This window comes from Pipra filicauda, unplaced genomic scaffold, assembly GCF_003945595.2.
Source record: "Pipra filicauda isolate LSUMZ 115617 unplaced genomic scaffold, ASM394559v2 scaffold154_size2910363_pilon, whole genome shotgun sequence".
NCBI classification, from domain to species: Eukaryota; Metazoa; Chordata; class Aves; order Passeriformes; family Pipridae; genus Pipra; species Pipra filicauda.
The window spans coordinates 1,951,072-1,977,152 of NW_024104040.1; the positions used below are offsets into that span (position 1 = coordinate 1,951,072).

General features: G+C 34.4%; 1 protein-coding gene across 1 annotated transcript in view; it reads right to left on the bottom strand.

The window, feature by feature from the left end:
• RYR2 (ryanodine receptor 2) overlaps window positions 1-26,081 on the bottom strand; it is a 390,151-nt gene that overhangs the window by 39,154 nt on the left and 324,916 nt on the right. Inside the window, exons 73-82 of the mRNA XM_039379059.1 lie at window positions 25,566-25,678; window positions 23,901-23,997; window positions 19,803-19,906; window positions 19,181-19,232; window positions 18,980-19,033; window positions 11,228-11,327; window positions 10,266-10,345; window positions 8,190-8,266; window positions 6,796-6,869; window positions 3,164-3,228 (exon numbers count right to left, since the gene is read on the bottom strand). Of these exons, the coding sequence (XP_039234993.1) occupies window positions 3,164-3,228; window positions 6,796-6,869; window positions 8,190-8,266; window positions 10,266-10,345; window positions 11,228-11,327; window positions 18,980-19,033; window positions 19,181-19,232; window positions 19,803-19,906; window positions 23,901-23,997; window positions 25,566-25,678 (816 nt within the window). The remainder of the gene's footprint in view (window positions 1-3,163; window positions 3,229-6,795; window positions 6,870-8,189; window positions 8,267-10,265; window positions 10,346-11,227; window positions 11,328-18,979; window positions 19,034-19,180; window positions 19,233-19,802; window positions 19,907-23,900; window positions 23,998-25,565; window positions 25,679-26,081) is intronic.

Genomic DNA, 26,081 nt, shown 5'->3' on the forward strand with positions numbered 1-26,081 from the left:
AGCAAAAGCATTTTGAAAACTGATATGAATATTTTAAAGTACAAAATTTCACTCTTTTCTGTTGTCATTAAGTCATAATCTTTTGTACTAATAGTACACATCACTAAGGTAAGTATGGCCAGTCTTCGCGAACGAAGATTTGGGAAAGGTCATTACCTTTCGAGCCTGCTCAGTGGATTTTTTAGGTGAGACACAGTGTGCACTGAACTGAGCCCACCCTTTAATCCTAAGGTTCAACTGCCGGGGCCGAGCGAAGCTCGGACAGTGGCAGCGAGGTCCTCGGGACGTAGGTTTGTTTAGAGTGACCTTCTCTTAGATGGATGGCCTTACAGGGCTGACGAGCTCCATCTGCCCGGGGTCCCTGATCGGGAATCAAACCCGGGCCGCGGCAGTGAGAGCGCCGCATCCTAACCACTAGACGACCAGGGGACCCTTCACTAAGGTATATGTCAACACAATTTCTTGTAACATAGGGAAAGATAAAATGCTCTTTCTCCTAACCCTAGATGTGGACTTAGGGCAGTCGTAAACAATATGCAATTCTTTCTCCAAGGATGAATTCAAATACCATAAATGACATTCCATGACATTTTTCTCCATTGCATTTATAAGTATCAGACACACATTTTTTCAGCCACAGAAGACTGAAAAGCCTTTCGGCTAATTAAGCAATGAAAAATAAATTACTGTTTCTATCCAAGCTGATTATCGTATACATACAATACATGCCCAAGAAGGCAAAATCAGGAGGTGGCTGTGCTCTTAAAAGCTGGATAATATTATCCAACATTATATGCAGGTTCGGCCCAGCAAGATACTTTCATGTGTACTTTCTATCTTTTTCAAAAGCCAGAGTGTAGAATATTCTGCAGGATTAGTCACTCTTTTTTTGATTTAATTCCTTTCATGCTTAAAGTTACACTTGGAGTCACATGCTTTGTTGGTCTAGATGAATATTTATATATTGCAAAAACAAGCATTACAGAAAGCCAAATATTTGGTGAAGCCTGTACCATCACACGTGTAATGCACCTAGCTTGACTGCTGAGATGGCAATGATTTTAGAAAATAACTCACAGGGAACATTGCTTGGAAAGATCAAGCCCATAAAAAGCCCAACCTTTTCGCGCATACAGGTACCACTGAATCAAAGCCGATAAAACTACAGAGTAAGTTACAGTTTAATATTTTTCGACCTCTGTTTTTCTTGCCCTCTTAGGAAGTAAGATTTTTCAGAACAAGAAGGAAAACAAGCCTCCAATTAAAATGTTATACAGATTAATTTATGAAGTAATCTCCTGGCTTTTAGTACACTTACTGGAGTTTGGGATTTTTTTATTAAATGAATTCCATTTTTAATATTGGAAGGGCTTGGAAAGGTCTTTTTATTAGCTCCACTGTAAATAAAACACACCATGAATACAAGTTATTGAAAAATTCTTCAAAATCAGAAGGTGTTTAGGTGCATCATTACATATAAATTGAAAGGCCCATTCTTTTTAGAAATATTTTTTCATATTTCAAAATTAAGCAAACCACCCCCCCATATCAAACAACCTGGCCACACTAAGATTTAAAATAATCCTGGTTTCCAATTTTTACAGCTGATCAAAATCCAACCAGAACCAACATTGGTAATGACAGGAATTTTAATTTTCAGATGTTACTTACTGACAGCAAGTGGTGCCTTACTGGTAACTACAGAATGGAAGTGGAGATCAATTTCTTTCTATAACATCTATGGGAGCAACCACTGTTGCTGTGCACACAGATTCATGCCAGTTCACACAAAGATTTGCAAAGATATTGTACTTAAAAGCATATACACTGCACAGAGTACAATTTAGGCTGTCACAAATTTCTGTTGGTATGAGCTATATTCTGCCATATATTTGTTTAGCTGTTAAAATGCTGCCATTGCTCATGCTGTATGTAAATTATATGGCTGCACACATGAAGGCTTTAAACCCATAGCTTTTGCAAAACTGGCAGGTTGTGTTTGTGATATACAAGAACAGATGTATCATGTGGAGGGAATGAAAATAAAATTCAATGAAAAATTAAATACATGGTTTTTTCCTTGAAAGTGCATGTGTCCAAGTTCAATAATTCTCTCTCCTTTTTTTTTTTTTTTAAATCCTCAGTGGTAAAGATCTGACTTCTATTACTACTCAGAAACATGGGTCTGATGCTGCATATTACAAAAATATACAAATACTTTCAGCTTTCAAAAGGGAATACGGCTCCTTTTTGATGGCTGTTAAGCAAGAGCAAAGCTCTCACAAAATAAAGCAAGTGAATTTATTCTTATCACAAGACATAGACCATATTGGGTTGGATTGTGAGTCCTGCATACCTTTGATTTCTCAACAATCTAACTCAAATAAGAAAGCACTTGTTCTCTCACTGGGTGACACAGAACAACTCTGAAGTTACTCCAGTTCCCTTTTAAATGCAAACACTGATTCAAATATAGTGATATAAAGGTGGAAAACACCTCTCCAATGTAGGCTGCAGTGGATCACACAGAATTTAAACATCCACTTTAAGCATGAGGAGGCTGGTGAAGAACAAAAGCACATTTACTGATTTCACACTGTTAACAACTGAAAATAGCCCTGACGTGAACCCACAGTATAGCTAGTTATTATATCACATGTATACCACTCTCACTCAAATTGATAGAGAGTCCTTTAAGAGCTACTGTCAGATCAAATCTCATTCTAAAATTGTATTTTATTAAAATAAGCCTTCCGAAAACTTATGGAGAAACAAAAGAGTGCCATGATACAATATTAAAAGATTAAAACCTAAAATAGACCTTTCTGAAAAAAGGGTGGTAAAAGGTAAAGTAATATAAGTGTAAACTTAAAATCTTAAATTTAGTACTTTATATGACAAGTAATACAAATCTCTCCAAAGGAAAAAAACATTGCACTTTCAAGATTTTTGTGACTCACAGTGAAATAGCAAAGAGTATGAGTGTTAAATGAAAAACCATTGCAAGATAATAAGCATTTCTACATGTCTTTGGTTTTGAACCCTCCTTTTTGGAAAAGGAAACAGAACAATCAAAACAAAATACATACAGAAGAAACAACATTGAGTACACCACAAAAACAAGTAAGAAACACGTTTGCTAAAGAACCATCAATGTTGTTACCAGTGGGGGTTCCAGGGTTTGAAAAGGGAAGGTAGTACCAGTCAGAGGAATATCAGGACAAGGCACTTACGATGTGGACAGCACAAAGAAACAATTGGAATAGAGCAATAAATCTCATATTCATGTTGACTCAAAACAGGGCTTTCTATCTGTTGCTAAGGTTGACATGGGACCAGAAACAAGGACTGCATATGAGGAAAAGTTGACTCTATTCCCATAAGTGTCAACGGCAGTTTTTCTTTGACTTCGGGAATAATAGTTTCAGACCTACAGGCTGCAAACTCAATGACAATTACTCATTAATGTGCTTCTGCAGCAGATGACATGAGAAACCACTAAAATGCACATTTTACATCCCATCATTCCCCTGAGAATATAATTGAGGAGTAATTCATTACTTATAAAATAAGCATCTTCCTCAAAAACAAAAAGGAGAGAAAATCTTTCTAATCTTTGGTACTTTCTTTGAAGTATTTACAGATGGTTATTCATAGGATTGCAAACAGACATAAGAACCTGGGTATCCCATAAAATCTAGATACTTTGAAACTGCTCACTACAAGACTTTCCCCACAGACACACTGGCTTGGCTTTCTATTGCTATCAGGTATTAACACCAGTACCTGTACAGCTCTTAGGTAAACTACTTTTCAATTAATTGAAAAAGGTGTGCTTCATAATATTAAAAAAAGTTATTTGAAAGTAGCATAACGTCAACAATAATGTAACCCTGAAAAAGAAAATTACAGTCTTTTTTGCTTGAATTTGCTTTTCCTGTTTTCTTGAATTTTCAGTAGCTGAACAATAATACATAAAGAAAAGATGCTGTTAGCAAATATTATCCCTTTGTGCCAAGAAATCTTTGACAGTGATTACTGTATCTTGACACTGCTGCTGCTCAGTAACAAAGAAAACAAAAAGAAAATTATCCTAATTACTGTGTAGAATTTTGTTAATCTGCCAAATAAAAAAATTCCACTGAGAAAACAAATAAAACACCAGATCAGCCTCCTCCCCAACATTTGGCTAATGAAAAGACACTTCTGTGTTTGAGCTTATTGTTTCTGCTAACTGGTATACACATTTTGTATTTTAAATTCCCTTTTCACATGGTGACATGAACATGTCATGGCAACTGCTCCTACAAAGTTCTTCCATTACTTGAAAAAAAGAACTTTTGAGGTATAGCAACCTTAACACATGAAGTAGCTTTCTGAACAAGGAAGAGGCACCTGCAAACAGTATTGATTTCTCTAATTTAGTGATGCACCACCTCTTTCTTGTATCAACTCCTGACTGCATTAGATAAACCTAGCCAGTGGCATATCCTCTCCTTACTAACCACCCTCAAATCCTCACTGGATCCACCACTGATTTCCTGTGCTTGCACAAATCAGTGTAGCAATAAAGCCACATTTAATACACAACATAAAGGCTACAGGAGGACTATAGCACAAGGCTTTGTGTATATATATAATATTATTTTCCTTTTAACATTCATCCATTGCAAATACTGGGCTAACTAAAATGAAAATAAATAAAAAGGAACAAGAAAAAAAAGTATAAAAAAGCTTGCTGCTCTTATATCTAGTGTGTCAATCACTGTGCAAATCCTGAGAAAGGGAGGAAGAACAAAGTAGGGAGATTTGACATGTAAACCAAGAATTTTAGAATAAATAATTGTAATAATAATAGAAAAGTCACACTAGTCTAGCAGTCTTACAGGAACAAAAAAATCTCATAATTTTCAGGAGCTGTACAGTGCTGACACAAAGCTAAGAGCAGGAAAAATAAGGAATATGCAGTTGTTTTTAATAATTACCACGCTCATGAGTGATGACTGAGGAAGGGAGAACAGGACAATTAGTTCAAAGAAAAAGAAACAGGGAAAAAGGAAAAAAAAAGGTGAGAAATTTTTTTTAGAAAATACAAAGTACAGTTAGTATTGGTTTTGGCAAAATTAGTTCTGTACTAAAAGAGAAACATCAAATAAATAGAAAAGGAAAAAAAAGTCCTTCAAATGAGGAAGCACGAAATACTCTTAATATTGGTAGAGTCAGTTATGCAGCATTTAAGGGTTTATTTATATTTTCATGCAAAATAGTCACCACTAGAAACAGAGCAGTGGTCAAAAGAAAAATGAGCTTGACAGTCCATTTCAAAATCCAACATTATGAATAAGTTTAATCATATAATAATAGAAATATTGTCCAAAAGAACAAAACATTGTACAGAGTAATCCTCAGTAAAACATGAGAGTAATGGCCAAAATTTATGTGCCAGATAGCTGCACCAGTGCTCAATTCACAGTCTTGTAGCCAAATTTTATCCACATGGTTTCATTTTTTTGTTTACTCATATAGGTCTGGCAGGACTTAATCTATAATTTAAACTGTGAGAGCACTTTCAGAGAAGCAGCATTTTTGACTAGTCTTGAAGTCATTCAGTCAAATTTAACAGTTCATGAAAAATCATTATTTGTGACAAGCAGCTAAATATTAAAGAAATAGGTCGCATAAAAGATCTACTGGCACAACAGACAATGACATATACAGTGTTGCTGGTATGAATTATGATCCTTCAAGTGCAATAAGTATTATACAGTCAAGCTTTTTTACCTTGTTTTTAAGATAAAAACATGTTAAAAGATTAGGTCACCGTAGGATTTAGCTATAAAAATTCACTGTAAAAAATTCTGAGGATAAGGGAAGAAAACGTGCTCTGGTAGCTCTCGTAAGTATAATAAGAATGAACTTAATATTTCCAGACAACCACAGTAAGGGAGTAGTAGAACTTACTGTCAGACAGAAGAAAGGAATTGACAGTGAACTGACAACAACAAGGGCAGAAAGCTAAATCGGTTCAAAGTCAAAAGTAAAGTGAAAATTTTGTAATATTTCCCCAAAGACAAACAGAAAAGAAACAGCTTTTCCAGTAGGCTTTTCTCCAAACAGCAAATACAGTTCTCCCAACCGCTTATATTTAACTTATAGCTTAACTAAATTGTGTGGTTTTCAGTTTAAGAAATCAGGTGGGAACGTATAATTTCATTTTAGACTTAAACTGGTTAGGGACTCCTAAAATGTTTTACATGCATAAACACTGCTGTTTGTAATCAGAATATGTTTTCAATTTTACATGTAATGTCTTCACTTCTTCAGAATGATGGGTAAGAGTCCTCTGAGACCATTCTGAAATCCAACACATGCTACTGATTTACTGTTGACAAGAATGAGCTTAGGTATGCCTATCAAATAAATATAAATCACTTTTAAGAATCCTGTTTCAACTTCAGCCTCTCTATATATATATTTACAGAGTTCACAGAATTATAGAACATCCTGAATTGCAAGAGACTCACATGGATCATTGAGTCCAATTCCTGGCCCTGCACAGGACAGCCCCATGAGTGACACCACGTGCCTGAGAGCGTTGTCCAAACATTTCTTGAACTCTGACAGGCTTGGTGCTGTGACCACTTCCCTGGGGAGCCTGTTCCAGTGCTCAAGCACCCTCTGGGTGAAGAATCTCTTCTTAATATCTAACCTAAACCTCCCCTTGGTTCTTTCAGCTTGCTTCTGCAAAATGTTAAGATAAAAGTTCACAGAAAATTTCTGTTGAATCAATAGTACCTGATCCCTCTTCAGTCACCATGCCAAGGCCTTCTGCTTTGTTCTGACGTTCAAATGCATTCAGGTCAAGAACACTGCAGTGAGAAAAACGACATTTGTCCTATGATTAATTAAATGTATGCAATATTTAATTTTCTGAAAGATAAAAAGGATTTGTGATTTAAATTTCTAATCATACTTGCATCAGGAAGATACATCTCAGTGGCTTAGTATTGTATCTGCTAAAAGATTACAAAAGTCAGCTCTACAGACTTGACCTGCTTTTGCCCTGACACTGACAACAGAATTCAGCATTTTATGACTGAACAAAAAAAGTGAACGCATATGTTTCTAATATGCATACTCATTTTTAGGTGTTACAAAGAAGCCATATTATTGACTACTTCTGCATGATAGCCCAGTTCATCCCAAGCAGTAAAGTCCATTAAGAAACTGTCATTATTAGCTCCACTTCATGTTTCCCTCCCACCACATTCTGAAAAACTGAAGCTGTCAAAAGGGAATATGTATTCAACCAACTAGATTTAAGGAACATATACCTTGCACATTTCCATTTGTGAACCTGTGAAGTTCCGCCTGCCAGGGCTTTGCATGTCAGCTAACCATGGATAACTTTAGTTCATAAGCAAGAACGCCTATGACAGTCAGATGAACCTAGAACTACAACAGCAGCTCTGCTGGCAAGAAATCTCACTGATTTCAAGACGAAACTTGGCCAGAGAAGAAAAAAAGTATATAACATGGTACCCTTGACAAAACAAGAAGACTAAACATTCGATCCAGGAAGTCCTTTATAGTCCTATGTTTTATGTTCATTAATACATTATTTATTGATACGGTTTATTCTTAGGAATTACATATAAAACATCTAAAATATATATTTATATATGAAATCAATATAAACTGTCAATAAGCATGAATGGACAAAAAGGTCACAGTACCTCCACAATTTATTAAAAAAAATTATACACATTCCTTTTTCTGCCTTCAAAAAAATCCTATGAATATTTCTAACAAAGTCGGGTTTTCCCAAAATCTTTATGATTACTTAACATTGGTCATTAACCTGGTCTCTGCAGGATTACAGAATACCTCCAGAGTTATGGATTTGCCTCTGAGGAATGCTCCTAACTCTGGAGTAGTTTTCTGGCATATCTCAGGTAGACATGAATTACATAAACATTTGTGACAAGAGCTCCTTTACAGCGGTAGATCCAAATCACAAAGGCTTTCACACCACAAGCACCACCCCATCCTTTATCCCAAATCTAGCACATTGCAAGCCCCAAGTGCTGTTTGTAAGAACTATGTAGAGTATCTTTCCAAAATTACAAATCCCATGGAATACAATACAAATCCAAAATAATAAATTTTTAAAGTAGATACTTTCTTACCTACAGGATTGCATAAGACCAGCAAGGCTCTGAAAGAATCCTACATCCTTTTTATCTTTGAGGTAGTCAAGCATTTTCTGCAGCAAACACAAAGAATTTATGCAGAGAACTATTATCCGTATGTATTAATTTAGATAACCTAATACTATATAGGTTCTATATTATTAGTGATGCTGGTGTTTGGAAATGTCTCTAATATTTACAAATTGGATAAGTGTCCTGCAGAGAAAAATCCAGGTATCAAACCCAAAAATAATATTTAATGCTCAACTTTACAGAAAACGCCATCTATTTCGGATATTCCTTCCTAAAGCATTAAAAATAAAAATAGTAACTAAAGTCAACACAGCCAGCAGAATTCAGTGTTTAATATAAATGCTATCTTGCCACTACTAGGCCAAAAATTTGTATTGACATTATTGTTTCAACACCAGACTGGGTTTTTTATAGCCTCAGTTTGTTTTAAATTATTTTAGTTGTAATAGCAATTTGAGCATTTTTTAAATTTGTTTTAGCTTTATTGCAATGCATAATACCTATCTGAAAACAGATTGTAATAACAAGAATTTATTCAGTGGAGTGAACTTTTATTCTAGAATGCAATGTGTTGTTGAGTGATGATAGCGGATGACACCAGAAGTCTCAGTTGTGAGCAAAAATCACAAACTTGAAGATCAATCTTAGTAGGAAAGCTACAAGAATTCATGTTACAAATGAGGTAAAACTATTTTTGCAAATAGCAAAAATAATAGAAAAAGTGAATAATAAGTAACCTCCAAAATGAAGTGCACATAAGCATACAGTATTAACAAAACATATCAGCACAATCCCAAGTAGACACAAGATCACAGAAAAAGAATACCCCCATCAACAGCAGTACACTAATCAAAGCAAAGAACTCCAGAGGATGATGGTGATGCCTTTTCAAAACCACTTCTGTACCTCTCCCCCCACCCATATCATGCTTCCCAAGGAAGATTGAAGAGTTGATTCTAGGACCTAAGGGAAAATTGGAAAGATGAGCATAACAGTAGAGAAAACAGGTAGAAATGAGGCAACTCAAAAAAACAGGAATTCAAACTGTACTACTGATGCTTTCATGTTATATGTCTAAGTATGCCATTTAGATTAGTAGCATTAGTATTAATGTAACCATACTAATAATTGTTTCCTGCATTCTGATCAGTTAAGACTATCAAATAATTAAACAAAATTGATTGTAGGATTTCAAATTAAATTACTATGTACAAATGTCATGATTTTCCTAATTTAATATCATGACATCACAAAGAACAGGCATTGGTTCAAGTAGATATTTTCAGCACAATCTGTAGCCTTTCTGGTCAATTCCTCATAACGATAGCCCCAGAAAAGAACATTATTTGCATTCAGCTGCTTCAGTGTCTGCTTAATTTGGGACTTCAGCTGTTTCCAGTTGTTTGTATACTTCAAACTGTCCTACAGTAATTTAGGAATGGCAGCTATGAAGCCTTCTTGACTCAGGAATCTTCAACTAGTATAGTTGTACTAGTACTAGTACTATACTATACTAGTAAAGTACACTGAATGTACCCTGTATCAGTCTCTTCAACAGGATACTCTTAACGTATCAGACTTGTCCACTGATCACCAAATTATCTTATAGATTGATGAATCAAGCTTGAGTACTCTGCTTTTATCAGGAAGACTCTCCATTGCATAAGCTAAGGACTTGTGAAATTGTATATCATTCTTTTTGGTGAAGGTTGGGGCCAGTAATTTTGCTCTGCTGACTATAGGACAATGGCAAACTACTCTCTTCCCTCCCAAAGAATTCCTCTAGAAGTAGATGACATAAAACTTCCTCCTTCCACCTCAAGTGCAAAACAAATTTCTTTTAGCCTTGTATACAAATAAGAAATAGATACCTACCAAACAAGATACTTTGGTATACTATTTTTTTTCTGGGAACAAGAGTAAGAGGATAAACAGCATGTGACAAATAGCCACACTGTGTAATGCGCTACTACAATAATAATGACCATGGTATAAAGATCTATACTGACTAGAGTGGGTGAAAAGAAACTAATACCTTACCTGTTGAACAGTAGAATTTCCTCCATTTAAGATGGCAATTCCTAGCTTTAGGGTAGCTGCAACCATTGGCCCCATCTCACCTTAAAAATTATTTTAAAATACATGTTTAGATCATATATAAAATAAGAATGTTCTATTAATTTAACCATTCAATGACTTGTAAAGCAGACTCTTCATAATTTCTAGTGTGACTTAATATCTTCCCGAGTGCCTATAGACATAGTGTAATGTATACGCAGCACACAAAAGAGGTAAGATATAAGGCAGGAAGAACTGAACTCAGTGAAAATAAATCATGTTTCAACTGCTAGAGCATCCAACAGTTGATTTAAGGCTGGGTGCACAATTTTAAGCTAGCTATCAAGTTGAACAATGTGTCTCCTCTGCATGCCAGTCCAGATTTTTTTTCCAGTTTCTTCAGAAAATTACATGATCCAAGCATTTAGTCACAGTAAACAAAATTTGTAAACAGGAATTTTTAAAACATCACTACTGTGGAAACAAACCACAGAAGTAAAAATGAAAGTATCACACCTTAGAGTAAGATGGTTTCTAAGGGACAAAAGCATCGTTTACACTTCTGAAATTTTTTATCAAAGTACACCAATAAAGCAGATATTTGGGGAATAATAAAAGGACTGAAGTCTACATCTACTCCAAAACTGTACACATTCCAGAATCTGAGGGCCTTTTTGTCATGGCATACTGCTAAAGTGATGAAGTTTTTCACACCTCCTCTCAACTAGCACTAGAAAAAATAATAATAACTACCAAAGAAACAATAGACTCTCGAGACCTAGTCATAATACTTTTCTGGATTAGCTGTCAGCAATTTTTGAAACTCATTTTGAAAGCAAACCTCAGGGCCTAACATCTGCAGGTTTTGGCCAATAAAAAACACAATCATTTCAAACTTCATTAGAAATAAGGTTTAAAATTTAATCTACGTACCAAAACCTTACCTTTACTAGCACTGATGGTTTGCAGAACCATCTCAGCAGCACCCCGATCATGCAGTCTGGCTTGTTGATACAAAAGTTTTTGCTTTTCCATTTCTTTTTCCTGAATAAAAATTCCAGTCATTTAAAGTGAGAATTCAGTTACTATCAGTCCTCCAAAAGTTTTTGGTTTTCTCTTAGTATATGGGCTCTATGGCAACATCATGGACCATTTTAATACATACAATGCTACTGAACAAATATTTAACAGGATCAAGAAATAAGGTCCACTTGGTATTTTTCTTTAATATGCTTTTAGCAGTTTATCTGGAAAGAGTCATCTCAATTGTTCAAAGCCCATGTTCATTATATATATATATATATATACTGCATGTATCAAACTTGCACTTTTATGCCGTGTTTTTGTGCAACAGTTCATACTCTTAATTATCTTCTATAGCGTGACCATAACTTCATACTGCTCAGTATGTGGCTCTTGAGTTGCAAGTTGTTGCTGAATACCAGAGTAACAGAAGCATCTCAGAATTTTTTTCAAAACATATAATTATATTACAATATAGATTGCCCACCCTGCTAACAAAATATTTGATAGAATACACTGTGCTTTTATATTTTGCAATCTCTAGCGGCAACAAACAATACTGCATGGCGTTGCTTGAGCAATGGTGAAGTTTGTTTTTTGTCATTTAAACTACTACCGAAAACATAAAGAAGAGCATAAAGAGCAAACATAAAGGCACAGTTAATTCCAGATGAGTTTGAACTTTCATCAAGTTAATTGAAGTTTGCTGGAGAATTGAGGATGACTAAGCAGTATAAGTTGCAAAATGGAAGTTGCATAGAGCCCTATGACAGTGAGTCCATCAGATGGCGTGGTAAAAAGCTTACTCAAAAGGAACATGACACAGTCAGTTAGTATCATGTCCAAAAACACAACGCCCAAAACATGTATGACCTAAAAGCAGGAACAGCTGCAGCAGAAGTAGCCAGAATGACAGCTTTGCTGCCATAAACTTTCCATCCAAGTTACGGAAAAAATACATTGGAAGATGGAAGAGGTTTAAAAAATGAAGGCTTGCTAAATAGAGGATATGAATAATAAATTAAAAAAGAAGAGGTATAAAAGAGAAATATGTTCAAATGAATGAAAAAGAAACCTTTAACTCAAAAGCAAACCAACACAGACATTAATGCTGTTACCAGAGAGTTCTCGCCGAGGCTGGCAAATTTGTTTCTTAAATCTTTGATAATATCGTGCTGCGGAAACAAAATTCATCAGGTTTTGTTTTTCTTTTCACACTATTAGCTCTCCTGTGGTTAAATTGCGGTTTAAATTGCTTTAAATAATGTGACAGATCTAGATGGAGGCACAAAAAGGAAAAAAAAATGGCAGCGTTGCTTCATATTTAGCCATGCTAAGGTTTGAAAGTTTTGCCTTCATGTTTAAACCTCTTCCTGGGAGTTCAACAAAAGCAAAACAGAAACATACACACACACACACACACATACACACACCACACACACAAACCACCATCATGACAAAATCATGACATCACAGGTTCCAAATAGCTACAATAAAATATTTTCATTTGCTTCAGATGTCACTGAAAACTGATCAGTGTTTCTTTTCTTTTCTTAAAAACTCTTTCCTATTTCTAGTTACTTTTAGACTCAACAATTTTTCATCTTTCTTTCACTACAAAATTTATTACTCACAAGCCTAATGTCAGCTATACTACTTTCATTATCTGATATTTTCTGATGAGTTTATAAGTATGCTTACAGTGAGGACGCATCTGAGTAATCTGTAGACTAACTTCTTGCAATGGCACAATAGAAGAACAGTCAAAAGAGGCATTGCCGAACAGCTTAAAATGAGAGGACTGACATTTCCAATGGAAATCAAGATGTCTGGGTAATTAGTAACAAAACAGAGCAAAAAAAGAAAACCAAAACGAACCAACCAAACCAATACACCAACAAAGAAACACCAAAAGCATTTCTTCTAAAACCAGTCTTTGATGATAACACCCAAAGATCATGGTTCCTTCTTCAGGTTGATAATGCTTTTTTACTGCTGCTTTCTCCATGAAAAGTTAATACATATATATAAAACATATGTGTGATGGCAGCACTTATAAGAAGTGGGCCACCCACTGCCTACAAGTATACTAAATAATTAAGGTATGCCCATTTCTCTAAGATGTGCTTACACTGTTATCTGTGCTACCAGTTTCAGCTTTTTGCACTTTATCCACTTGCTTGCCTGTTGATGTCAAAAAAACTACCAAAATATTTAGGCAATGGTTTGAGTTTTCTGTCATTTACAAAACCATCACAACAATAACAAAGTACTTCCTAAATGAAACATTTAAAATAGTTCACCAGAATTTAAAAAAAAAAAAAAGGCAAAAACAAAACCAAAAAAATCCTCATTGAAGACCAAATCTATCTTATCAGGGATGTTTTCCATTCACATGTGAAAAAGCTGACTACTTAGACATGTATATACATGTATTCTCATATCATAGACTTTTTCCAGCAACCTACCAAATCAAGGAAACTCTTGAAATATATCCTTTAAAAGCAGAGACCCAAACATTTCCTACTTTAATCTATTTTTTTTTGGGGGGGGGGGTGTTAAGTCATTATAAGCAATCGTATGCCAAAATACATTGGGGAAAAAAACCACAATTTTTTGTTTGGATCTGTAGGCAACAAACTTGCTAAAACTAAAGAGAAGCTTTAACTGACAAGCATGTCACTGAAATTCTTCATTTTTGTAACCCATACAGACAATGATACTTGGACTCTCTATTGGAGCTAAGACATATGGAGAGGTTTGTTTGCTGTCACCACTAAGCTCCAAGCCACAGACTGCCTCTGGCATAAGATCCCACTTTTACAAAGCATTCTCTCTTTTTTTTTTTTTTAATATGAAATCATGAAATTAAGTTAAAGAGAATGAACAAAAAGATGGAAAGAGAAGAAATTACTTTCAACTCAACTGTTAGAATATGAATCCTTCTCCTTTGAATTGTCTTCATATTTTATACTTTTCAAGACTTCTATTTAGTCCAGAGAACAAATTCTACTAGACGAGCCTTACACTGGCAAAACTTGTGTTCATTTCGGTGTCAGACATGCATGAGTAAAACCTATGTAATTAAAACATCAGGTACTCATGCAAAACCTTTATGTATGTATTTTTATATACATCTTTATTTAGAATTTAACCCTTTAAGTTCAGTATATGCTGGTTTATGCTCCACAAATGAAATTGATTTTTCCCTAAATTACTCCTTTTGGACTTCATCATTGAAGCATCACTGATCATTACAGGGGATTTGGACTAGACGACCTTTAAAGGTCCTTTCCAATGCAAACTATTCTATGAGTCTATGCATAAATAATTCATCCTGTAGTTTTAGAGTGAAAACCATGTACTAGGTTGCACACATTCCATTACAGATAGGAAAAACTAATAAAAACCACATCTTTACATACTAATGGAAATGTTTAATTCCTAAGAATTGATAAATTGATTATGGAGTCTGACCTTAATTCCTGTAATCCTTGAGCAACACTAGTTACTTATTGTAAATACATGGTGTATGGTTACTCTGTTTATTCAGGATTTGCGACAGTAAGAGACAACAGTAACATGTTCAACAGGCTAGAGCTTTAAGAGGTTGCATTATTTGTATGTAAAACTGAAAATCTTTCTGTGCCTCAGATAAGTGATAGCATAATGCATCATTTTGACAGAAAAAGTAGCGAATACAGAAGTCTATCAACAAAGTTGCTACTAATAACAGGAATAAAAAAAACTAGCATAAGGAAGCTCTATTTCCCCCATTTCTTTTCTTCTCTGAAGAGTCAATTTAAATCAATGTAATACAATTGAGTTTAAAAATATGAAATAGATTTTGACTCTTTTGTCTGAGTTCCCATCCCGCACATATTTAGAACATATTAATACGTAGCAACCAGCAGAGTCAGCAACTCAGATGCAGAAAACTATTTGCATTCAGTAGTAAAATGGTTCAATTTGAAAGAATTTTCTACCAGACAGAATCAAAAGGGACTGTGACACCAATTCTATAGGGAGACAATTGAGCATTTGTTCAATATGACAGAAAGTTAACTTAGAGACAAAGGGCAAGGGGCAAGTACAATTGTTATAACTCAAAGCAAATAGTAGCAGGTAAACAAGACAGGAACATAGTAGGACACAGACAACTTTATTGTGGATTTATATTGTCACCTCCCTGTTGCCCACACAGTGATCCCAGTATAGATTAATTGTACAAAAATGAGACTACATTGCACCAGATATGGGTATGAAAATTGTCAATAAAATACACTTGGCATTCTAAAGTTGCTCAAATGTCTCTGTTGCTCTGTGAAAAGATTTAGGACTTTAAACGTCAAACATTTTTAAAGCCTAGAGGAGCAGTAGAGTTTGATTCCCATACAAACTGAACAGTCAGTCTTTTCAGATGCACACATAGCACGGATTAAAAGAACTGCCTTCAACACTGGATTTTGAGGCAGACTGCCAGACACAAAGAAACACACAAATGCACACACACGCACAGAGACAGCTGGTATATCTGGTTTCATATCTGTACAACTATTTCCTGCCACGTTTGAAAGAAGCAAGAATTGTTTCTTGTTGTGCTTTCTTTTTCCCTTTTAAAACACTCCTCAGTCAGTAAGACAGAAAATTTTCTATGGAGCATATAACATTTAGTGTATGTAACCAGGTAAGCAGAGTGATAGATACTTAGTATGTGAATAGTTGCATTATTTGAATTAAAAATAAAAGAAATTATATTATTAGATTGCTTATATATTTCCTTTAGAGTTTTGTAATATGCACTTTGTGTTTGTGGCTTTATAATACTTTTTAAATAACTTTTTGTGAATCTTTGTACACTCATCTTCCAGGATAATGCCTTTCTTGTATGAAGGTGGAACAGATCTGTGCAAATTTTTGAAGGAGTATGTGGTAAAGCTGATCCTGAAATACATCTCTTCCCATAGCTGTATGGGAACCCCTTTCTTTTGTGATCTGAATGTTAACAGAAGGCTAGCAAACAAAACACCAAAATCATCTTGCTCTTTCCATGGAGAAGTTTACAATTGTTTCCCTACATTGCCACAGGCAATGAAATTTGACGTTACTGACTGGAGTCTGACCATTAGTTAAATCCGTGCATTCCAAATCTCAAGTAAGTCATCTCTACTTAGCACAAATAACTGTATTTAAACATCTCAGAAACAAAAACTAGTGACCTCACACACCACACCTTCTCTCAGAGTATCAACCTTGCAGCACTATCAGCAAGCAGCCTGAGTCAACAATGGGAACTAAGATTTCTACCTGCATAAAGTAGGCAAGTAGGCTGCTGAATAAGCCATGGAACACCTTATAGAGACAAATGGTGAGACTTTCACGATGGGACACAACAGACTGTATAAGAAATTGAGCCAATAAAATAATTCACACTGTGAACTTTCAGAGCTCTTGCCTCTATGTTCTTAGAGAAAACTTGGAACAACTAGGAATCACTTCAGGTAAGGAGTAGCTAAGGAGTTTCTATCAAATACTGTCATAATGAAGGCTAAGGACTTAGTCAATTCCAAAGGATCTGAATCAGAGATGAACTGTGATTGATGCTCTCTCTGTGATAAACATTGGAAACAGAATTCTACCACTGTATCAGAAGTGTTTGTCTGCTAAGATACAGAAAAAAAGTCCAACTACTTTCCCTTAAGAGTCAAATAAATTGTTTTAATCAGTCAGATTAAATTATAACCAGAAAGAAGAAAACTGATGCACAAAAGGCAACAAAACAATATGAATAAGTCAAATAAAAGTCTGTTTTCCCCCAAAACGGTAACACTATTTTATATGACATATTCTGCATAAATAATTCTTGGAGTCTTTAGAGAGTTTGTGCACAAGAAGAGTTTGGTAGAGATGTCATGCTGGAACTGAAATGTTAAAAACATTTTCAAGACCCTTTAGTTGAACTTATCCAAGATGTTGGGCCTGAAAAATCACAAAATTAGACCCAGACAAATACACACATATTTTTTTTTTGTTTTACCTTGCTGCGTTGTGATCCTGTCACCTTAAGGAAGGGCAAGGACAAGAAGCGAAATAGTAATAAGAAAAAGAAGTCCAAAATTTTTTTCTGCAGGTGACTGACCAAATACATACACAAAATTGCCTTTTGAACATATAAATACATTATTTAAACATAAGTTTCACAGCTATAGAAAAAATAATAATGAAAAACAAATAAATAAGATCTCTCAAAACAAAAAAGTTGAATGCTGAACAAAGAACCCATTAAAATTTAGATAAGAAGCACTAATAAATTCCTTACTGATAATTTTTTTCAGTTATTTCAATGACTTTCTATTTATTGATTTTCACATTTATAAGCACAAGACTTTTGACACCTAACAAGCATATATGGGCTAAGTGAAAGAAGCTCGTAGAAACAAATATTCTTTGTTTAGTCAATGATATGTCACACATTGCATTTTCAGGGGGAAAAAAAAAGAACACTGAAATTTGGATTCATACTTAGATATTTGCCAAGAAACAAAAATTTATATATTGGGTATATTAGTTGTAACTCAACTGAACTTCTGAGTGACTGAAAAGAATTTAGTATTGCTATTCTTTCTGATTTCTGTATACAGTCAAATAGGGAATATGTAGTTAAATACTTCAGTGCTATCTCATGCAGCATCATGTAGAAAACATACAGAACATTTGATGTGCACAAAACAACATGAGTAAAAGGAAACATAACCCAAACCACTCCTTGAAAATCAAAACAGCATAGAGTGTTTTATATGAAATCAATCAGTACATTTAGAAATATTTTTAAGAAATAAGAAAAGTACATATTTCATGTTACTGTGGCTTAGTAAAGATATGAAATATAAGTATTAACTGCTTTGAAAGATATGAGACAACTTTTAATGTCAGAATTGTAGTATTATGAAATACGTTAAAATAATTCCCTCAGTGTCCCTCAGAAGAGACAAATTTTAACAGACTCCATTCTATTAATGGAAAAAGAGAGACAGATCCCAGAGCAAACACATGACAAGGACTCATCTCTTACTCTTGTAGTCAACTCTTGTGCATATCCTTATACAGTGATGATCACTAAAACTCAACATCGAACAACAATAAATACAGATTTCCTACTCTCAACATAAGCAAAAGCTTAGCAGTACTGATGAATAAAAGCTCATATTTTATTAAGAAGCACTAATATACATGTGAACATAAAACTTCCGTATGAATTATTGGTACTGAATGAAAATGACTACTGCAAAAAGCATTATTCTTTCAGTATTTTAACAATCCAAACTAAAGGTAGGGCACAGTACTTTAAAAGATACAGTCTGTTATTATCAGACTTCTATTATAAGTTACTAGCCATAACAGTTATCTTCAACAACTAAAAAGTTAAAGTCAATGAGATAAGTATGTAAAATCCATTCAACTACTCTCTATATAATCTTATATTATGTGATACTATGTATGTTTTTGTTTTACTAATATTAATCTGGTGACACATCTGTCAATCCAGCTTGTGACATGCAGTTCACTGGCATAATAAGCTGCAGTAAGCCATGAACCAAGAAACATAAATGTCGGCTGGAAGCTATGAAATAATGTCTAACATGACAAGAAAAACAAAACAAGTATAATCTTACTTCAAAACTCTTTACTTCTTCTTCACCATCATCGTCTTCTTCATCATGGCAGCTCTGATATCATGTAGAAAGAAAACATTTACTGATAAGTTGCGAGGGAGGAGGGCATAAGCCTTCCTTCACTTAACAAATATTTTCTCTTGATCTTCTTCATTAGGTTTATTAAAACAGAAAATACGCAAAAGATATCAAACAAGTTACCTTTGCCATAATGTCAGCATAAGCCATATACAGGAAATCTTCTTCCAGTTTACTGGTTAATAGAGAGAGGAAAGGGAAAATAAACAAGATTAGAGTCATTATTGTAGAACTGAAGTGCTAAAATAGTTTTAAATATCTTACAAATATTTCTAAAGGATTTCTATGCTCACAATTAATTACAAAAGTATTTTTGGAAAATGAAGACTTGATTAACTCATATAAATGGAAAAGTAGAGCCAGCTATAAACAAAGTACTCAGAAATTCATAAACATGAATTCATAAAAATTCATAAAAATGAACACCGTTAATTTTTCAATTATACTTAGAATATACTTGTATTTCACATTTAGAATATAACTGTCAATAGAGAACACAGACAGAAGACAGAGGTGTAGTACATCCTGAACACAGCATTCATAACTGTGAAAAAGTCGTGTTAAAATCTCTTTACATGCCACAAGCTAAAGAGGTGTGAGCATAACTCGAACTCACCATATGTTCATATGCACATGTTTTGGCCTAGCCTATGCAATCTCACTTGAAAAGGGACATATATAACTTCAAATACAGGAGTAATCTGAAAATCTGCATACACTCTGAAGTCTCTCACACCATCCCTACCATTTTTCAGTCAAGGCTGTTCGACTGAATAGCAGAATAAGTTGATGTAAAGGATCAACTCTTTTAAGGTTTTCATCTTCTTCTGGTGGTTCCTCCCCAGGTTTCTTTAGAGAAAAAAAAAAGATTTTAAAAGTATATTCAATTATCTATAGTAAAAAATGTTTTACTCTGTGCAATTTACTAAATATTAAATATTAACTATAATTTTGATTTGGACAACCAGGAGGAAGCAAGTTCCAAGCAAAGTGTGAAAATACTGAACCCTGACTGTGTTTATGACCATGAAGACTCACAGAGATGATACCACTTGCAAAGCTTTGGATTTCCTCTCCTCATAAAAACTAACCCTCTTCCCTAGATTCTGAAAATAACTTCAATCTTTTACTTTGTTATCCAAAACCAGTGATAACCAGATACCATCATTTGCTATAATATTGTTTGTTGCTCGCTATGTTAACCAGCTTCATCAGCTAAAAATGAGAATCCTCTGTTTCAAGTCTTATGTCAGATATAATGTTCACTGAGGAACTCCGAGAGACTTCAAAGGAGAAGAAATCCAAATCTGAAGCTCACCAATAGTTTTAGAGAGAAGGAGCCATATGTACCAGCGACAGTAATGCTGACAGGATGTAGAATTTTAGGAGATGACAAAACTGTAATGTTCAAAAAGTATTATATATCATTCAATAAGATACAATGCATAAAGAGGTCAGGTTTTTTTCATGTGGTTATTTTGCTCTCAGGTTTAGATAGCTCTAGTTAGTTTAATTTAAAATAAAAATGTAGTCCTAAAGATTATAATGTCAACCACCAAAGCAGCGTTTTGAAAAGAATCTATACAAATCTGCCCTCTGACTTCTCATCTTTTGCAAAAAGACATTTCAGAAAGTAAGTTTTGCATATCAAGTTAGTAACAAAAGTTCTTCGTCCAGACATTTTTTTCTACAAAGAATCTAGTAGCTCAAAGAAAACTGGTTGCATAAATTATGCCCACTATTCTTCCTTGTTTTCACCCAGCAGTATACACTAAAATACAGTTAAAAAGAATTCCACGGCACAAGTAAGACAGCACAAATAACACATTATTATATTATCAAATTTTATCTGTTAAGCAATAAGGATGGGTTGGTGACGTAAGAGATATAAGTAAAATGGATTTTTTGCCTACTGAGAAAATAAACTTTGCATGACAAACAGATTCCTGTGGGAATGATTATAGATCTCTATGTGCACTACCCTTTCTATGTGCCTATGAAATCCATCTTTTTCCACTCAGCTGTATCAAACATGAGTGGCTGCAGCTGAGAATTCACTTTAGTTGACATCTATGCACAACCATTTTTTCACATGCTACTCTATGATGGTCATACAAGGCTCATTTTACATTTTGCAGTATGTGAAAATATTTACAGTATCAATAACAACATGAGAACAATTATGGATGTCTTCCCTTGCGCTTTATTTCAATCTCATTTAGAATCCTGACCTTTCTCTTTAATTAACTGGCAGTATTCTATACTTCATAATGTTATTAACCAGAATACCTCTCTAATGCTATAAAAACTGATAAAGTAAAAGGTCAGAAGTTGTGTTAATGTGTTACTAGCTTTCATAGGTTTACTAAAATTTAATGGAAGATCAAATTCACCAATGACCGAGTTAAGCAGAACTCATTATTAAGCACAGCATGAACACTGGAATCAAATGATTTTATGACATTTCTGGGAAATAAATATTCTTAATTTTCAGTGTTTTGAGACATTTCCCCTATAGTTATTTAATTGTAAAATAAAAATCTTTAACTGAATGCAACATAAGAGGGTAAAAAAATGCTGAAGGTTTAAAGCATTCAATTTTATAAAATCTAATTTTTAAATGGCTATTAAGCATTGTTCTTATAAGTTGTTATGTCCATTAATTTCTAGCAATAAAACTAATCAACTATTATATCAAATAAGGTTAAGTGTTCGTATAAACTATTTATTAAAGTAGAAGCATTTTAACAATTAATAAAAAGTGTTGAATATCCTATGGTGTTAACATCAAACATTTACAATCTAGTTCCCTTAGAGGCTTGATTTGTTGAATTAGAGTTAAGAATTAGCAGAATTAAGCTCCTCAAAAAGAGGACAAGTTTATACTTTCTTCTTTTAATATCATAAAGGGGAGAAGCAGTGCCACTTTTGTGTAACAGACTTAAGGATGGAAGATTCACGGAACAAAACAGCAAGTTTAAAGTCTAGTTCTCTGCTTTCAGGGGATGGAAATGCTCAACTTCCACATCCCAGAAAAAGCTCTTACCACAAGTCTATAAATTGCCTAGATCTGGCAAAGTCAGGAATGAGGCAAAGTCAGCTTTGACTGTATTTCTCCCTTTAAATTATTATTTTTATACCAGAAAAGAATGCTTAAGATTCTCAGTATTGAGAAAGAACTCACTATGGCATACAAGACTGTAGTTTATTAACCACAGAGAGTTGAAGGACAGGAAGTCTTGGCTATAGTTTCTGGGTTCTGGACTGATCCATTTTTCTACCTAATATGTAAACAGGTCAGAAACTTCAGACAATCCTTCAAGTATATATCAGAGAACTCAAGGCTCCTCCTTTCTGCCCTTTAAGATGAGTTCTGCCACCACAGCCTGGTCTGTGATTCCATCTTGACAGTCCAACAAATTTTTAACTCCTTGCTACACTAGGGTACAGTTTCTCTAAGAGGAACCTTCATCAGTAACACAACCACGTCTTTCATGTAGTCCACTAAGCACTCTGGGTCAGCTCCACAGAGCTGAGCAACAGAACCTCAAACTCTCACTCTCCAGGTGAGTGCTCTAATGCAGCAAGAATGTGATGGAAATTTATTTAAAAGACAGATAGGGGTTTTTTTCTCTTTTCAATGAAAGATGTAGTACATCTCTCCTTAAGAGAACGATGGATGCACACTTATCTGTATCTTTGAGGAATTTCAAGGGAATGCATGTAGTCTTTTAGTAAGGGATGATATAGAAGCCAGTCTTGTCTGTTTCTGTCTTCTCTGAGACAGTTTTCCACTCAAGCTACCTTCTGGAAAGGAGTTCTTCATAAACTTAACAAATATATAGTTTCATAGAGGAGGTAAGGAGACAACCCTTTATGTGAGTGTAACTAAATGATCATGCTGGGTTATTTCTTTACATGTACATACTTGCACACACATGCACACATAAAAAGAACTATGTTGTTCCATATTCCATATCTGCACACTTATGCTCCCAACTGCTAAAACATAATTATTTTTGACAATGAACTTGCATTATTTAAAACACTTGCAGTGTGGTGGGATATATGAAATATTTTGAAATATTTTCAAAATTCTTCACAACCTAGGTAGCTGGTTTTAAGCATAAGGTTCAAACAGCAAAAGCAAACTATTATTTTTTCTAGTAGCAATTTTCCTCTCTCTATTGCAGAGAGTAGGCTCTTCTCACAATAAAAAGACTGGTCTCAGACTGTGTTCTGTTGGGCCTCTCAGGGGCTGAATCAGTTCCTAGTACTAGTTCTTGCCCGACCTATGAAAGAACTACATTTCAGAGAAGCGATTGTAAGAACTGAGGAACAAAACTTAACTGAAAATCACTACAGGGATTTACCAGGCTAAAGACATGGCTCTTCTGTGAAGAAGAAGCAGACTGTCTGCTTCTGAGGAACTGATTAATCTAAGACCAGAATTCCTCTAGTTTCATATTCTAACCTTTTGACTTAAATGGCTTTAATGTGGATTATGAAGTCCTAAAATACACAAAGTTGCAAAACAGGAGGGAATAGGCTGTTCCCCTTTTCCACAGGTCAGAAGATAAGAGATTGAGGAATTACAGCAACTGGTATGTAATTTAGATAAAAGATTTATAAAAGGTGTTTGAAGCCCTGAAGCAGACTGCCTGAGGGGATTTTGGAATCTCCATCACTTGTCATTTTTAAAACCTGTCAGAGTGACTTAGTTATAGCTTGTCCCTTTGGGTAGAGATCACTTAGGTGATGTCTTAGGTACCTCACAGACATAAGTATTACTATACAAGATGAATGCTAACACATTCCTACGACCCTCTGCACCCAGACGTACTGCTAAGTCTTCTATCAGTTTGTCTTCAAAATAGTGTTCTTCTGTTTCAATCCAAGATTTATCATAGCCTTGAAGAAAGAGATTGACGGCTCGGTGCCTAGAAAGGGACATTTAAAACAAAAGCTGTAAACTTTTAAAGAGAAGACTTGGTCAATATGAGTTTCATTTAGCTTGAAGTACTGTCCAATCATTAAAACTCTAATTTAAAAACAAAACAAAATTTCTATGGTCATCCATTCAAAAGAATAGGTTTACATTAAAATGTTCTATTTAAAACTTGTCCCATTAACTTGTAAAACTGATACTAAACATAGTCATAATGACTTAGGAATAAATAATAAATAGAATTTTAAAGACATTTAAACATAATAAATAAATAAAATAAATTGCCACATTAGTGGGGTTTATTTTTAATATATTTTCATATTATTTTAATTTAAATATTAAGATAACAGCAATAGATAACTTTGGATTGTGCTCCAATAATTGCATTTTTTAATATTCAGCATTAGACTTGACTATCTAAAACAATAAACCAATTTTTTTGCAAACTCCATGAAATTAAGTGGATGATGAGGCTAGGCAAAAGAGGGTAAGCCACTGATGGGTCTTTTTGTTGTTTATTTGTTTCTTGAGGACTCAATGCAAAATGGAATGTCTGACAACCAATTCCCCATGAAGAATTTTATTAAGCCTCTAAATCTTTTTAAACAAATCCCAGTCCCATATACTGAGAAGGAAGAAGTATAATTAAAATATAGAGGAATGCTAGCTATTTGTAGGTGACATACTTGTTAAAGTAACAACAGCTACAGATGGATATATCTTTGTTCTATTCTCAACTGTCATGGCAGTCTATTTTAAGGTATTATGATTCTCATGCCCTAGTGCCTCTTGAGACAGACTTCAAGATTCATCCTACTAACTGTGGTAATGACAACAACATGCATAGTTTTGGGAAAAAAAAAATAGAATTTTACTATGTTGAAAAGATCAGATACAAGTGTTCTGAAAATTATTTCTAGAAATTGCACTAAATAAAAATAATTTTTTCTGAATGTCCATTCCTTCCAGAATCTCAGGATTCTGAAATTTTCTTGACTAGACATCCCATTCTCTAGTGAACAAGAAAGAAGAGGAAAAGGAGCCACAGGAAAAGGTGTGAAATGCCTAGAGTAATTCTTCTCTAATAAAATGCTCTTCCCAAAAGTGCACAATAAATAAACAAAGAAGTTTTCAGATAAATAGTGTCCATTTATTTCCTGCATATGGAACAACTAGCATCTAATAATGAAGTTAACTCTGTACTTCCTGAGCTATACAATGACTTAGGAGGAAATTTATCTCCCAAGATTATATTAGTGACACCAATGTGAGTTTCTGCATTTATCTCCTCTGAAAGGTATCTGCTTTTCAGAAAAGAAAACATACTAAGAGGAACAGCTGGAATGATATCAGAAGGAGAGAATCAGAAATTTAAAATTATATTTTTTGTTATTCTTTTCAGAAGATAGAAGGAAGTAATTAGATCTAATAAAACTAAGTAATATACAAACTATATTACCACCCAGTTTATCTACTGGTTTAGATTTTTTTCCTTTGGATCTTGCCAAATAGTACAGTATAAACATTAGTGCATTTGTGAAAGAACAATATAGCTCTTACCTTGGCAGGTTATACAGTGGTGCCATTCTAAAGCAGGCAACTACTGCTCTTTTCCTCTGTTTAGACAACAGCTTATGCCACACTGCTTTTTTGGACCGCTGAGGATGCTCAACCTGTTACGTAAAATAAACAGGGAAAAATAAATGATGTGGCAACATCCCTACTGTCTGGACATAGTAATATTAGTAAAAATGTGAGTTAACAGACAAATTAAGTAGAAAGGTAACAGAAGAATAATAGATTAGGAAAAGTGTTCTAGACAGAGTTCAAGCAGTCAACCAAGTTGTAGAATCAGAATTTAGAAAATAAAGCAAAAATCTCCCTTTCCTGGTATGATACAGATATTCTCCTTTTTTTACTTCTTTTTACTTCTATCTTTTGGATAGAATACTATCACCAATAAGGCTGTGTCTCAGGAAACCTTCACTTTTAATACAAAGAATATTCACTCATTCTATCTTTTATATGTAACTTTTTGCACATGTACAGGTAAATTGTACACCTTCACATTGCCTC